The sequence below is a fragment of the Pseudopodoces humilis genome, chromosome 2 (assembly GCF_049639895.1).
Source record: "Pseudopodoces humilis isolate 2021_Gansu_Grassland_sample_001 chromosome 2, ASM4963989v1, whole genome shotgun sequence".
NCBI classification, from domain to species: Eukaryota; Metazoa; Chordata; class Aves; order Passeriformes; family Paridae; genus Pseudopodoces; species Pseudopodoces humilis.
The window spans coordinates 3,160,001-3,176,735 of NC_142201.1; the positions used below are offsets into that span (position 1 = coordinate 3,160,001).

General features: G+C 39.8%; 2 protein-coding genes across 2 annotated transcripts in view; one reads left to right on the forward strand and one right to left on the reverse strand.

Moving 5' to 3' along the window:
• GET1 (guided entry of tail-anchored proteins factor 1) overlaps positions 1 to 1,614 on the forward strand; it is a 6,941-nt gene extending 5,327 nt beyond the window's left edge. The window contains exon 5 of the mRNA XM_005526550.3: positions 599 to 1,614. Coding sequence (XP_005526607.2) covers positions 599 to 672 — 74 coding nt within the window. The 3' untranslated portion in view covers positions 673 to 1,614. The remainder of the gene's footprint in view (positions 1 to 598) is intronic.
• A 1,077-nt stretch (positions 1,615 to 2,691) lies between these two features.
• LCA5L (lebercilin LCA5 like) lies at positions 2,692 to 15,784 on the reverse strand. The gene is made up of 8 exons (XM_088068252.1): positions 15,767 to 15,784; positions 13,243 to 13,423; positions 10,540 to 11,054; positions 9,397 to 9,534; positions 7,638 to 7,731; positions 5,244 to 5,347; positions 4,843 to 4,969; positions 2,692 to 3,305 (listed from the first exon to the last, which is right to left on the reverse strand). Exons 1-8 carry the CDS (start codon positions 15,782 to 15,784, stop codon positions 2,692 to 2,694), a joined length of 1,791 nt encoding a protein of 596 aa, XP_087924378.1.
• Between the last annotated feature and the right edge of the window lie 951 nt (positions 15,785 to 16,735).

The window sequence follows — 16,735 nt, forward strand, 5'->3', positions numbered from 1 at the left end:
AGCAGCTCTTCTGTGTGTGTTCAGTTCTGGCTTCTTGAACTGATCACGGAATTTTGTCATTTTTATTTCCACCCAAATAGAGCATTGTCCTCATCTGTATTGAATAGACCCTGGGGAAGATTTAAATTAGAAAACCAAAAAATCACCCAAAAGGGAGTTTTCCTCACAGGTGTGCTATGAATAGTTATGTACTTACAAAACAACTGATTTCAACTTCAGAGGAATTTACTTTTTACCTCTCTCAAATTCTGAATTTAGGTTCAAGCAAAGCATTCTGTGACTTGCCAGGCCTTAAACTTCAGATATTTTCTCTTGGGTCTGTGGCAGATGGTTTTAGCTGTGGGGTGCCCTCACCACACTTCAGCTCATATTTGTGTATTTGGTGCTCTTTTCCCGACAACCCAGAATTTTTTGGGACCACCATTGATCTATCACCCCATCTCTTGTATTTCCCTTTTGTATATAAAGAGTTTTGTTCCTGTTGGCCTCATGAATTTTGGGTTTCATATTTTACACTTCCAAGGTTGTTTTCAGCTGCACAGGTTCCTCTGAGTTACTGATCCAACAACTTGAATCGTGGTTTCTCCCTCTTTTCCAGGAGGTGTGGGAATTACCTGCTGGCTCGTGGTCTGCAATAAAGTAGTGGCTATCATGCTGCACCCCTTCAGCTGAAGGAATCCCAGCAGTCCCTGGACTCCTCAACTGCATTCGCATTATCACTGTTTTAAATTAATTTTAAAAAAAAAGGGACAGTTATCTTTCATGAGACAAGGTCTGGGGCAATCCTTGTTATTCCATTTGGATATCAGTCGGTCCTTTTGATTTCTCTTCCCAGAGTTTGCCTTTCAGTTTGGAAAGGACAGCATTGCTGGTTATAAAACCTCATTTTGGGTTTATTTGTGGCAGAGCCATAAGGTTTTGCTGTGGCCTGTTGTCACCAACATCTAAAAGTGTTGGATTTGTGATTTTAAATTGGAAATGTGCTGGCTTTAGGAATTAATTTGGGAGCCTGGCTGTTTCTTTGCTGTAAAATGTGGTAGTTTCACCCTGAGGTGGGATCATGTTGAGTGGTGCAGAGGGCAGAGGGAGGTGGTTTGCTTGGCTTGGGACAAAAGAGAATTTCTTTGTGATTTTTTTTTACCTTAAAATTGGAATATTCTTGAGCTGTCCTAAAAAAAAATAGATGTGTTTAATCAAGATTTTATCTCTTTAAGAGGTTTCTTCAGCTGCCAAACACAGGCTGCTGTCAGTGATGCAGAAGACAGTGCTGTTCCTGCAGAGGGGATGCTGATTTAGCTTCCCACTCTGGAATTCCCACAGAGGAATGATCTGTTCTGCCATTCCAGGGCCTTTTCCTCCCTGCAGGAAGGAAGGGGCCAGGACCCTCCAAAATTGGCACTGCCTTTGAAAACCAGTTCAAAAGGTGAGGTTCTGTTGTGTATATATATATATAGATTAAATATTTTTGTTTGTTTTTTTAATGTTAATTTAAAAATTGGGATTTTATATTAGGAATTGTATTTAGCCAACATGAAAATAAATATCAAGGTAAAAATGTGATTGAATGTTATGTATAATTGTGATTTTATTAAGGAAATAAAGCTTTTCAACCCATCTTAGGTTTTCTCATCTCTTTTTTAATGTTAACTGCAGTTTTCCTAAACAATCCACAAAACCTCCAAACAAACAAAGCCAAAATGGCAAAATCCAACCCCAAAGGCACCAAAATCCAAGCCAAAACAACACCCCCCCATGTTTGTGCATAAGAAAATACTGTTTGAATCAACTGGACTAATTTATTTTTTTAACCATTTTTCTAAACCTTTGAAATGTTGCTGCAAGCAGGTTCAGGTCTGAATGTCTTTGTCATCTTTAAAAGCTTTTGTGGTGTAATCTCTGACATTTTTAAAAGTGCTACTGCCTTTAAAAATTAACAGAATGCCTCTAATTTTTCCAAACTTCACATGAATTTAGCAAGTATTTAATGAATTACTGTGAGGAACAAAACACAATCCTCCTCCCCTCGCTTACATAACCTTAAACAAGGATTTTTAGAGGCTTTTTGGGGACTGGCTATGCCTGACTTCTCCAAAACAATGCTTTCCTCTTGCACATTCATCTCTGGATGTCAGCTGGGGAAGTTACCAGGCAAACCGCTTTGATAAGTTCCAACAGTGGGAAAGAATGAAGCTTTAGAGGTTTCTAATGCTTGTGAAAACAATGTAGGAGCAAATTATTTTTATTATCTGTGACTTCTGGAAGCTGTTTGGGGAGTGAAGGAACTAAAAAAGTGGGTTTTTTATTGCATTGTTGGTCCTCACCCAGCAGTGAACCTTAGAAAAGCAGGTTCTCGTGTCAGGGAACTGACAACAACCCAGCTTCCAAATTCCAGCTCCTTGGGAATGCAAAAACCTGGAAGTTCCTAAACATGGACTAACTTTTACCTGGTAACAGGTAAAAACAATAAGGAATTCTCAACACAACACATTTTTGTGGATACACACCGAGCACAGAATGTTTTTTTGTGACGATTTGATTGTTTTGGAAAAAATCATGGAGCCAGTGCTTGTAAGATTTAATAAACATTTCAGTAAAACATTTGTTTTTTAACAATCTGAATGTATAAACTCTCTAAAGGTAAGCTGATGTACTTAACTACCAGAAATCATTGTACATTCTCCGGAGCTGGTTTTAACAAGGAGAGCTGAACCCTGTCCTGGAGTTTGGGATTTGCCTCGCACCCCTCACTTGCCTGCCTTCACTCTGCTGCTGCTGGAACTCGAGGGGCTGTCTCCTTGCAAACAGCCCTCCCCAAAAACCTCCTTCCTCAGCTGTTTCTTCCACTCCACATCTGCCACCCTGCCTGGCCAGGGGGATTTGCCCAAAAGAAGGTTCATAAGCCCCAAAGGAGATTTTCCCCCTGGACTCAGCAGTGTCCCTGCAGCTCTGGCCTGCCTGGCTCTGGCTGCCTGCTTTGCATTTGGCACCTGAGGTGTGGAGCCCCTGATGCAAACTCTCAACACCTTCTGAGGAGAGGTAGATTTTTTTCAGCCTAGCAAAGTCTTTGCTTGGAATTGCTTCTTCACTCCTGGCTTTCTTCTTTTGCTGCTCATATGGTTTCTTCTCTTCTTTTTCAACTTCTTCCACTGCCTCTCCCTCTTGATTGTTCTCCTTTGCTCCGTCTCTTTGAGGATTTTGTTCAGATTTCATCAGACTTTTCAACTTCTGTTTAAGAAACTCTGTCTCTTTTTCCATTTCTTTAATAAATTCTGAAAAATTGCCTTTTTCCATCAGTATTTTTCCCCCTGAAATATTGTGGAGTTAAAGAACATGGAGAACATGAAGCTTTAAAAAGAGCAAGTACCACATCCTTATTTCACTGCTTTGGTTCCTATTATTGATGGTATTTCAAATATGATCTAAATACAACAGTATGGGGCAAGATTTAAACAACATAATTATGCCACTGAATCCAGGTTAATATCTTTGTTTTTAGTTTTTTCATGGTGTTGAATTTAATTAAATGGATTTAACTGCCATTATGTACAGTAATGGCTAAATACAGTGCCAGAAAAGTCATGTACAATGCAACAGAGAAACCAGGTGAGATCTGAACTTTAGTCATTTTCTGGCTTTTAAGTGGAATGTAAAGATATGCAGGATTTCCTTTCCCTTAATTCACAGCAGATTGCTTGTGTGGAGCAGAATGTACAGCAACTCCCTCACCTGGAAATGAGGGGGCTCCACTTTTCGGTAGGAAAAGGAACGTGTGTACAGAAATGCATTTTATCCGTGCAGGGAATGACTTGTAATGGGTCCTGAGCTCTGCAGAGACTCACAGAATACCCCCAAAATGAGACAGAATCCAAGCTTAAAGGAGAAATAAGAAGTTGCAGGAACTAAAAAAGCCATGTAAGGCTTGAATAAAAGTCCAATATCAATGAGAGAAATTCAGATTTCACAGACTCTTCAGAGGTTCACAGGGAGCATTGTAAGCCCTGTGTTTTCTGCCAGCTTTAAAAGGGCATTTTAAGGACAGATGTTGACTGGGGGGCTCTGGAAAGGCTGCAGGCTTAAAAGGCAGAGCACAAACCTCAGGAGTTACCACATCCCAGGTTACAGGGATGTGACCCTGTTCCACCTGGCTAAATGTGTGACGTGGAGGTCCCTTGCCATTTGTGACATGTTTAGCATGGTGGCACTCAGACTTTTCCCTAAAAGCCTTAAAGGAAATAGCAGGAATGTTTCTAGAAAGAAAAATGTGAATGAGGGAACAGCAGTGGTTTTTTCTTTCCTCTGTTCTACAGAATTTATTCAGAATAAAGATGTTTACAGAGGAGTCCCCTGTGTGTAATTCTCCATGAAAACACAGTGGCTGAGATTTACATAAAATTTCCTTCCAGGGATCACTGTCATGAGGAGATGCTCCCAGCCCTCACAGTCCTTTTCCTTTCCCATGGAAACACATTCACATCAGTGATGAAGATTCCCAGCTATCACTTTGACATCAGTGTTTGATTAGTGTGGATTATCAACTGTTAATTATCCTGTTACAGACAGAACACTGAATTTTTACCACCTTGACCAAGAAGTGCTTTGGGAAGAAGAGCAGGGTGGGGATGCCACATCCTGCAGAGCAGCTCTGCTGTCAGTGCAGCACCAGCAGCAGCTGTATTTCCCAATCCAGATGATTCTGTGATTTCAGTGACACTTCATTCATCATCTGCAACTAGTTCCTGTCAGCCAGGTGCCAGTGAAGGGCTGTCAGAACCACAAAGATTACCAGGACTTCTGGTAATTTGCAAAGATCAGGTGAATTTCTGAGAGAAATGTTAAACCTACCTCTGTGTGTCCTGTTAGAAGTTTCTGGTGTTGGTACTTCCTTGGTTTCTTCTTTTTCTTTTCTACCCCAGGCATCTGAGCACACTTCTCTTGCTTTACCTTCTCCACCCTTATCTCCTCTTTTCTCCTACAATTGGCAATTAAAAGTAAAAATAAAGAGGGAATGCTTCTTTAGTGACTTTTAAAAGAACACAATAAGTGCAATACTTATAAAAAGATTAGTAATTTCTATTGCTGTTACATTCTTTACATCATAGCATTACTTCTGTACTGTAATCACACTCATGCAAAAGCCACATCCAAGATGATGGATCAGGCACATTACTGCAATTTAGGGAATAAGATACAGCTTAGCTGAGAGTTTAAACAGGGGGTTGGATTTGGATCCAGGTCTTTCCCACCTTTCTTAGCTGCATTGGATTTTTCTCTGTATCCTGGTGCTGAGACAGCAGGAGTTCTCTGAAACTCTCTTTATCTACTTGTACTGATCTGTCTGCTCTCAGACCTGTTGAACAGGACAAACATTAGCAATACAGTAATTTCTGGAATGAGGTTGCTGATATAAATAAAAGATACCTCTGACAACTGACAATACTACGTATGTGACCAAGAATTAAAAGATATTTTTATAATGCATATCCTAATGCTCTTTAAAAAAAAGAAATAATTTGCTCTGCAGAATCTATAAATGCTGAAATGGGACACAAACCTGGATTTCTGAGCCTTTTCATCTGTACATCAGTGCATTCTAAACATACATCTATGCATAAATTTATATAAAAGCGTACTACAATGTCCTGTCCAGATTGAACATGTAAAGTCAGACAAGTGTGTCTATGCCCCAGAGCCCACATGGGCTGAATTTTTGGTTCCATTCTAGTGTTGATTTCAAAGGTGTGCTATGAAGCCTCAGGGTTCAGTTTCCTAAATTTGCATCTTTATGGAACCAAGCTCATGGGAAATGCTTAACACTGCCTGAAATACCAGTGGTCTTTGGAAGAGATTCCAAGGGAATGCCTGAATGAGACGTTCAGAGAAACACGGATATGAGATGGACCAGATGAGTATATTGTTCCTGTACTCTGTTTTTGGAATAATTTTGACTCAAGTACAGCAGCTGAGAAAGTTGCTACCACCAGAGCAGCAAAACCGGGATCTTACCCACATCCACATCCGCCTTTATTCCCAATTTTGAGCTCAGAAATCAGAGAAGAAAACACATAAAAATGATTCGCAGCTGGGCGGTGAAAGGGGTGCTGGTGACCAGCCTGGACTGACTCTGATGATGAGGAATTGGTTTCCAAGCTGCTCCAGCTTTTTTCTCCCAGTTGCTCCAGCTTTTCCAGCCGGGATGAGTGGGGCGTTCCCCGGGATCGGGACTAGGGGGCGCTGCCCCCCCAGGTGAGCCGGAGCTCCTGGAATCCATCGCTCCATCCAAAAAAATCCGCTGCGGTTACGTGCACACAGCTTTCGGACCGCCTAAGGAAGCCTCATCCCAGCCATTTATCAGCACCGCTAAAAAACCCGGCTCCAAATTTCCTGCTGGCTAAAAACTTCTGTGGACGTCAACTGGAAAATAATGACCTGAAGAGGCAACTCTTCAGAAATCTGCTAAAGGAAAATTCAAGTCAAGAGTGAAAAGGAAAACAAATTGTCAGCAATTCCAGCTATGGGTTTCCAAATGCATTAACTGGCAGAGGATGAAACCTTTTCCTAAAAATTCCAGAGGATCGGGCAACTTTGCTTGGAAGATTTTCATTACAAACTATCATGTCTCTCTCCGACTAAGCTCCCTTATCTTGCTTAAAGGAAAGAAGAATTTAAATAATAACAGCAGTTTAAGTACCATAATTAAATAGCAATATTCAATTTCTATTGAATACAGGGCCATATGTGAGTAAAATTTAAGGAAAAAAAATGGTAGTTATGTGGTGTAACTAGAACAGGAATTCAGAGTTTCATAAAAAATGTGTCTGACTTGGGATGAGAACCAGGAATATGTCTTTTTTTTAGTTTTACACCTTGAATTACCAAGATTTTCCCTATAGTTCACTGGTGATTAAAGCAGAGTTAACAGGTTTGCAAAGGCAATGAAGAGGAAAGAAATGAGCAACTGAGTAAGATTTTGTATTTCTGCCACGATTTGAGGAATTCTGTGGGGACCACTTCCAGCAGAGAGGCTTGCTAAATGCTCTTTGGTTCCCACGTGAAGGAAGTCCTGATTTCTGCTTCACTTTAGGAGCAGCAATATCTGAGCAGTGTTTTCCAGAGGTGCTTCAGCCAGGGAAGTCCATGTTTAAGTCATTCCATCCCAAATTCTGGCTGTAGTGGAGGAAAACTGGGGCACCTCAAACAGCACTGGTCGGTTTTGATCAGCTGAATCCCACTCCAGAGAGCTTTTCTTGGAATGCTGGATAGCCAAGACTGCATGGAATTCAGTCCATATATATAAATAAATAAATAAATAAATAAATAAATAAATAAATAAAAATAAATAAATAAATAAATAAATAAATTTTTATATATATACAAATAGAGAATAGATATTTCTCCCCAATATCTATGAACATCCACGTGAAAGGAATATTCTTTCCCAAAGAGCTCTTTCTTCCTTGGTAGAACTTAATTTATATTATTATTATTTTCTATCATTCAAGCCTTTAAACCTCCTAAACCTTTTCACCTTTTCAGCCCATACAAAAGCACTTCTTTGGCATTTAATTTGGAATAAACTTCCCAGTTCTAAAACAGTGGAAGTGTCACTTAACAAGAGAAGAAGATGACTACAGACATACTTTGGTCATTAGGAAGCCAATCACTTCTGTCCCTCAGGGCTTTTGGCATCCGATTTGCATAAATATTCTGTATGTAAAGTTGCCGATCCTTTTCCTAAGAAGAAATAAACACCATTAATCTTCTAATATGCATTAAAAAATACTTTTTACCTACTTAATTTTCCTATGTTGGGTGAAATCCATCAGGGATTTCACCTTTTGCTAGACCCACGTGATGGCTTTGTCATTTACTTTTTCCCAAACTAAATATTTTTTTGCCTTTACTTCCTCTTTTTCTGTTGATTTTTTAAAATTCATTTACTCAGTGCCCTTGTCATATGCTCAGTTGGTTTAAAACCTGTTGCTCTGGTGGTGACATGAACTCCAGAGGCACATTTTGACATTTATTTAGCAAGATTCCTCTTTCCTTAATGAAATCTTCTTTAAACACAGAAGACAGACCTCAGTAACAATCTCATTACTCCAGTTTTCAGCGGGAAAAAAGAGGTGCTTCATTTATTTGGGAAAATAAGTTATCCTAGAAATGGAATGTCCCAAAATAGGACAGGTGCCTAAAACTATGAATTTGTCAGGATCAACTCTGTTCTGGCACAGAAATAAGTTTGATAAGCATGTCTGGTTTTTGTGTTGAATCAATAGAAAATTTTGTGGATCTAAATAGAAAATTCAGAGACCTGAATGCACAGAAAACGGTGTGGAAAATAGATGAAACAGAACTATTTTAGAGAAGTGTTAAGGTGAGAACAGCACTTTGGAATAATTTGCATTTTGGGACAGTTTTATATTAGTGCTCTTGAGACTATAATTGTTCCCATCTCCAGATCTGCACATCCTGGAGGAGATCAGACTCTGACAGGGAAAAAGCACTGCCAAGTACCAGGAGGAAACTTCTGCATCTGCTACACAGGGAAGAGGGATAAACAACATCCCTGTGCAGAAATCCCAGCCTCCATGAACCTTCAGGAACTGCCTGTCCTGCCCTTCACAATGTCTGGGAAAACTTCCTTTAACAACACGTCTTCCACAGATATTTGATTCCATTTAGGGGGACAAAGCTCCCCAATGGGATCACCTTGACAGAGAAATATATATAAAAAAGTGTATTTTAATTACAACACAATTATGTTACAAACACAATTATGAAAAAGCCACAAGGGATTCCAGGTTTTCTGGAATGTGTATTGTTTGTTTCTTTTATTACAATTCATATGACATCCCATTCCTGGCAGGTTTGGGTTTAAATCCATTTAGTTCACCTACATTTGGAATAAATCAAATAAATCAAATGTTTGATTTACAAGCATTACAAAAAGTGCTGAACTGAACCTATTTATCCCAAAACCATTTACCTAAAAACCGAACTGGAATTTGAGCAATCTCTTGAAACATTTCCACGATCCTTTTTGTTAAACTCTAGTTTTGCAGGTTGTAATATTTGGCTCATTTTGATTTGTTTCTGTGAGAGAGCTCATTTAAAGTGAGTAGATGAATATATCTGACCCTAATCTGGTAAAATGGTGACACATTGCTGTGGGTTTTGGTTCAATTTCTGACAGATTAATCTCTGTTTCAATTCATTATTGAACTGCTTCTAACAGATAGACTCCACCATGATGTCAGAATTTGACATTTAGATTATAGACTCAAGCAGGAAACCAAATTCCACTAGCAAATATTGTAAAAGAAGAAAAAGGAATAGGCAACAATAAATACTTGAATTTTCCTGTAGAGACAGAAACCTGGGTAAAATCTGGAATACCTTAATTTTTTGGTGAACGATGTTAATTTCCATTAGCAAGTCTTTTGTGATCATTGTAGCTTCCAGGAGTTTTTTACTCTCACTTGCCAGCCAGCGACTATAGGTGCTGTTGTTCAGCTTCAGCTGCATTTCCAGATTCTTAAAAAAGTGACAGATTTTACCATATGGATGAACTCAGTGTGACAGTTGGAAAATGTAAGTTCTTGAAAGATTTAAAATATACATATGCTAATATAAGGAAATTATAGCTTATAATTATATAGAATAACAATTATTATCTTCTTATAGTCATATAAATAATATTATAAATTATATTGTAAACAATGCATGAAACTATACTGAAGTATCTGAAAAATCAATTTCAAAGTAAGAAAAGAAAAGGTTTAAAACCTATTTTCACTAGACAAAAGAAAAGATCTTAGCATCCAATCATAAAAATAAGGCTGTGCATTATCTTTCTGATGGATTAATTAATACACCATATTTGAGAAATGTTAAGGTTTTCTATTCACAAAGACCTATGAACTGTGGCAGAATATGGAGGCTTAGTGTAAATCAAAATTTGGTGATTTATTGGTTTCTTTATCTTCAGAACCCAGGGCCATGTACTAAAATTCCAGTTCCTAAAAGTATCAGGTAGAAACTCAACCCTGTGTGCTTTTTATAGCTGCACACTCCTGGAAACAGAAAGTTTTTAAAAGAGGGTCTGAATTCAGCTGTTCATATTTACAGTTTCTCTTAAGATTTCCTGGCTCTTTATTTATTTCTATGAATAATAGACCCCACATGAAACAGAAATTAATTCCTGGAGGACCATGGAAATTTCACTCATCCAGTTTTGTAGTAAAATTTTGTTCCTATCTTCTTTTGTGCTGGGGTCAGTGAGAATAAAGAATCATGAGATATTAAAAGGGGGTGAATTATTTCCTCCTGAACTTCCTTGCACTCAGGAGAACACTGGATTAAACAGCACCCAGTGTTACAGGATTATATCAGAATCATTCCTGTGATAGGAACTAGCTAAAAATTTTCCACTATTCCTGCACTGAAATCTCTCCTGCTCGATGATCCTTGTGATTCCCTCCCAGTTTAGGATATTCTACCACCCTACATTCCACAAACACAACAATTTGAAGGCATTACCCGTATCCTCTCATCCTTTGCTTCCAACGTTTTGTTAAGGACTGACAACCTGTGACTAAGTTCCTCCCTCTCCGCCAGAGCTTTGTCTTCTGACAGCATAACCAAAGTCTTCAGATCACCATTAGTTCTCCTCAGCTCCGCTTCAACTTTTTTGAGCTCCTTGGCCGTGTTTTTCTCCGCCTCCTGGGACATCTTGAGGAGTTTGCCGAGCTCTGTGGTCTCCTTGCGATGCCCTGCCAGCAGCCCTTGCAGGTGGCTCTCGGCGTTGTTGTACCTGCCGATGGCCCTGGCGTGCTGGCGGTTCAGCTCTTTCAAAGCCTGGTTCTCCAAGCTCGACGCCTCGATTTTCCTTCCAATGTCGAATATTTCGTTCTTCAGCTCTTTGATTTTGTGGAGCCTGGCTGAGGATATCCGCTGGGCCGTGGCGTTTCTGTCCTGGTAAACCACCCCGCTCTGCAGGGTTACAAAGGATGAGTTCAAACACGGGGCTTTTGCAGCCGGCCATTTCTTCCATCCTGCTGATTGAGAGCGGAGTAAATTGGCATTGAGAGACAGAAATTGAGACAAATCAATCACTGAGTGTCTTTTTCTGCTCGCATAAACTCCTGCTGCTAATGAACTACTACTCCTAAACTGCTCATCCAGCTACAGAATTGTGGTTTCTTCACAAAATGTCCCAAAACTCTGTTGTTCAGTGAGCAGCCTGCTGTAGGGGAAGGTTCCCTGCCCATGGCAGGGTTAGAACAAGATGATCTTGAAGGTCTCTTCCAACACAAGCCATTCTAGGATTGTATGATTCAAATAATTCACAGACAAATGCATTAGATATTTTATATCTCTGTGACTTTCTGGGGCTGCAGCAGACCACAGCTAGCAGCCAATGGAAATAAATGGAAATAAATCAATGGAAATCAATTTTCAACCCATGGAAATCAATTTTCTGCCTGTAAATCATGCACTACACTAACATAGCCACGATCTGATGGACCAAATTCAGCCCATCAGAATCTACACCTTGAAGAGGTGCATGACAAAAAAACCCCCAAAAAATAAAAAAACCCAACAAAAAACAACAGAGTAACTTACAGGTCTGCAAGGACTCAAAAACCAACATGCCCCGAACAGCACATGGATAAAATCCCTGCAGCTGGGATTTCAAACCAGATTTCTATAGCTTTCCAGTCAGCTTTGAATTAAATTACATTTTTAAACCTTAAATGCTCATTGTATAGAACAGGTGTGCAGTTGTCTATGTGGTTTCTAAAAAGCAATTAAAAATATATTAATGGGCTACTTCTCAGTGTGTTGCTCCCATTTGCCTCTCCTTAAGGATAAGATTCTGGCTGAATTACTCTAATTTTCTTTTCCTGAAGCAGGATTAGAATTTAAAAATAGTCAAGACTGTAAATCTGAGTGTGTTCCCCTTTTTCAGGCATATATTCAATTTCTCTACAGCTCTCATGGCATTTTCAGGCAGTATTTTCTGAAAAAGTTTATTATAGTTTATAGATCACCTCACATTTTATGAATAAAACAGGCAAGGTCCTGACTTAAAAAAATACCAGAATAAAAGCACAGATCATTCCAAGTATTTTTGTTGATTCCAGTATTTTCTAAAACACAATTCCACTGCAGGAAAACTACAATAAGTATTGCAAAATTATCTTACTATTTTATTTTGCCAGAATGGACTAAGAGGATTGAATAAAAAGTGCAAATACCTTTCTGCAAAAGCTGTCAGAAATACTGTAAAATGTATTTCATTTCCAGTAGTCATGGGAAAGCAAAAATAAACACTTTACCCAACTGATAGATAACATCTACAAATATATACAATATATACAATAATTTATTCACCACAGGTGAAAAAGTCAATAATGACTTTTTGCTGAATAAAAATAATGACCTAAAAAATGTCATTATTTTTTCTGGTCTGTTACTTTCATGCCAGTATAACTTCTTGACAGCAGCATATAATAACAGAGATTATAGCAGAGACAGTGGTTCTTCTGGGTTTTTTTTGATTGATTTCCATCTTGTAGCTTTGGTAAATCAAGATGAAATTTTGAAGCTCAGCACAAAAAGGGTTGCTGCTTTTCCACTCATTTTTGTGCTGTGGCCTGGTAGGATTTAAGGATTTAAGAAAAGATGAATCTAGATGGTAAAAGATGCAGGCATGGAGAGATTCCTCACTGTTAACAGTGGCATAAATTCCATGTACATTTACATATTCATTCTCTGTGCTCATTCCATTGAGGCACAAATTCATTTCATAGGATACACCATGACCCAGCTGGCCACAAAATGGCTGTTTTCTGGTCAAAACTGATGCTTTTGTGCATTATTTTTGCTCATTTTCCTTATGAAAGGCTTTTTCAGACTCAAACCAAAATGTGGCAGAGCTGTTTTCAGGTCCTTGGGTTAAAGCTGAGGAATGAGGATTGCCAAGGGGCTCCCACATCCCAGGTGATTCTCCCTTTGAATCACTGAGTATTGTGGGGTAACACAGTAGGGAATCTCTCCCTCTCTTCCCTCCCTTTACTGGTGTTTGAAACAGAATTTATCATATCCTTTCACTGAAAAACTGTTGTCCCTGCTTGTTAATTACTGAAAAAAAAACCCCAAAAAACCAAAGAAAGGGAATAATGATATTTCTTAAAAGAGTCTCATACTACCAGAAAACAAATTTACCTTTTCTATCACCTTGGGCATGGAGACATGGTCCACATTTCTTTCTTTCCTTTCTTGCCTTATCCTTTTTCTGTGTTTTCTTCTCTTCAGCTCCTGGTGTTTCTAAAGGTTTGCGTCCTCTGACTCTTTCAGGGTCAGCCACTGAAAATGCTCTTGCAAGCATCACTGGGAGAATGCTCACTTGTGTCTTTCTCTAAGAGGTCACCGCTCTACCTGGGATTTCACAGCATTTCATGTCATAAAAATAGCATTAATCACATTTTTCAAGAATTAGACAGCAAATCAGATCACAAAATTCCTAATCCCTTAAAACAGCACAAAAACCACCTTAGCTGCCATATTAACACTCTAAGCAGAGGACAGAGAAGAACCTAAAACTATTTTAATATGCTTGTAAAAAGCATGTATTTAGCATAAAAGAAATAATTCTAAGTAATTTTATATGTATTTCTGAATAATTGTTATGCAGTTTTTTGGGGTTTTTTTCCCTTTTTTTTTCCCCTTGCCAAGGCGACTGGGAAGTGCAAGAAGAGATCAGTTTATTCGCCTGGCAGAATTATCTAAACGTTGTTGTTCTGGTAAAAATTATTTCTTGGGATATGGCTTGATACCCATTCCATTTTCTTATTATTATGTTCCAATCTATTTCAGGTGAGGAGAGGCAAGTTTTGCCTTGAGCCACAATTGTGGAAAGGATTTAGGTTCTAAACATACCCCAAAGTGAGATTAAAACACAAAAGAGGTTAAATGTCGGGACCCAAAGTTCGACTTCTATTTTCTGCATGAAAGAGGAAAAAAATAGAAAAGCAGGAAAATATTTGTTAATAGAGGCTTTTGAGAGTGGCAATGTCACATTCACCTCATAGCAACAACAAAACCATGGAGAAATTCATCTTTGCTCCCTTAAAATTCATTTATAAACAAAAATTCTTACACAATAGAAGGATAAGTTGTATATTTTGGGGGTCTAAAAGGAGCATGGCAACTGTGGAAAGGAAATTTGAGGGGAGTTAAAATGATGTTTTATTTCACATGGGTTTTAACACGTCCCCTTCACTAACAAAATATTAAACTATTTTCTTAGAAACTTCTAACCCCTTTGTTGGCTTTTTTGCTTTGTGCTGGCATTTCATTTTAAATTAAATTTCTTAAAGGGGAGAGGGGAATTACATAGCTCCCAAAGAAAATTAAAAAACGTAATTCAGGATTGCGCAGAACATATTAGGCTGAACCAAAACAGTTTCATTACTCTTAATTCCTTTGCATGAACAATTTTTCCTTGTGGAATACTGAGAAATGCCACAGTCCTGCTAAATCTGAGGCAGTGCAATAACCCACAAGAGATGAGAAATCATATTTTGAGCATTAGGCAAAGCCCAGGTTGGTTCACAGATCTGTATTTGTGTTAAAATTTGATTTGGCACTGCCAACACTTTCTAGGCAAATTGTCTTTAAAGCAAATTACTTAAAATTAAACTTAAAACTACTGCTTTAATTTGTTTTGATGAGAAGTGTGGCCTGAATCTGCTCATCCAGAGCAGGTGTGGAGAAGTAAATAAAATAGAAAAGGAGAAGGCAGGAAAAAAAAAGGCGAAGCAGAAGAAACAGAGATATGAAATGAAAGATACTGCTACAGAATTAAAAAAAAAGGGGGCTGGAATGGACAAACAACAGGAGAATTTATGTTGAAAAGGTACAGGAATCAAATAATTAGAGCCAAATGCCTCTGTCAAAGATGAAAATGTCCTGGCACCCCCTCAGTGTCCATCGGGACACACAATCCAAGACCCAACCCCATGTACTGGCACTTAAATAAAGTCTAGAAATCAGTGTCCACCTGGACACACAATCCCAGCCCCAGCCCCGTGTCCTGACACATAAATAAAGTCTGGAAATCAGTGTCCCTGATGGACACACAATCCCACACCCAGCCCCGTGTCCTGACACATAAATAAAGTCTGGAAATCAGTGTCCCTGATGGACACACAATCCCACACCCAGCCCCGTGTCCTGACACATAAACAAAGTCTGGAAATCAGTGTCCCTGATGGACACACAATCCCACACCCAGCCCCGTGTCCTGACACATAAATAAAGTCTGGAAATCAGTGTCCCTGATGGACACACAATCCCACCCCCAGCCCCGTGTCCTGACACATAAATAAAGTCTGGAAATCAGTGTCCCTGATGGACACACAATCCCACACCCAGCCCCGTGTCCTGACACATAAATAAAGTCTGGAAATCAGTGTCCCTGATGGACACACAATCCCACCCCCAGCCCCGTGTCCTGACACATAAATAAAGTCTGGAAATCAGTGTCCCTGATGGACACACAATCCCACACCCAGCCCCATGTCCAGGCAACTCTGTCCCACCTGGACACACAATCCCACACCCACCCCCATGATCTCTCCTAACCCCTCTCTGTTCTCCCTGTCCCCCTGGAATCCACAGATGAAGGATCCCACCTTGTCCCGTGTCCTCTCTGGGAATCTCTCCCCACTTCCACCCCAGTGCTGTGCTGTCCCCTCACGGCCTCACCGGCCACCATCACCGGCCTCCATCCCTGTGGCTGTGGGAAATGGTGGCAGCACGCTGGGAGCGGGATCTCACCCTTTTCCTCCCTCTTCCCTCCCTCTTTCCTCACCCCAGACCCGGCAGAGGAGCCTCTGTGTGTATTTCCACCCTCATATTTCAGTACCACACCAGGTTTTAAATGGGAATTTGGCGATGTGGGTCCTGCTGTGCCCTGGTTGTGGAGGCGCCTCACGGCCTGGACGTGCCCTCAGAGTGCACAGGCCGGACCCAGCAGGGCTCCAAACTCAGGGTTAATCTCAACATTCTTAAACTGAAAAAGGTGAAAAATCCCTTCAGAATGAAGTCATGTTTTCCTTGGAGGCTGCACACAACGGGAGTCAGGACCCAAAGCCCTCGGGAACGGCATTTCCATGTGCAGCTTAGTGAGTGTTTTGGGTATGAAGCCAAGCAGGAGCGAGAGTTCATTGGCAATTCTGTCCCAGAATCTGACCATGAACATTTGGTGGTGCAAATATTTACTGCTTTAAGGACATGGTGTGGCTCTTGTGGATGATGCTGTGCAGGACCACGAGTTGGACTTGAAGATCCCTGTAGGTCCCTTCCAACTCAGCTTATTCTGTGATTCTCTGATAAATTATTGGAATCATCACTATGCTGATCAGTATGCTGTGAAGCCCAGGACCATTTCATCCTTTGGTTGTACTTCTTTGGGGCACAAAAAACCCAAATAATTTGGAAACATTCTATTCCAAATGGCCAGTCATTTCCCAGGCTACAGTCACATATAAAACCTCCTGAGAAACAAGCTTGTGTAATAACTTCAGGCAATAATTAATGTTTTCTCGCTGGGTTTTTTTCATGGTTGTTGTTCTTTCTCAGGAAAATACTTTGAAGATGCCCACTTCTAGTAGGCTTGTTGCTGTTACCTCTCAAAAGTAAAAAAGAAATGACAGATGGTGAGCCA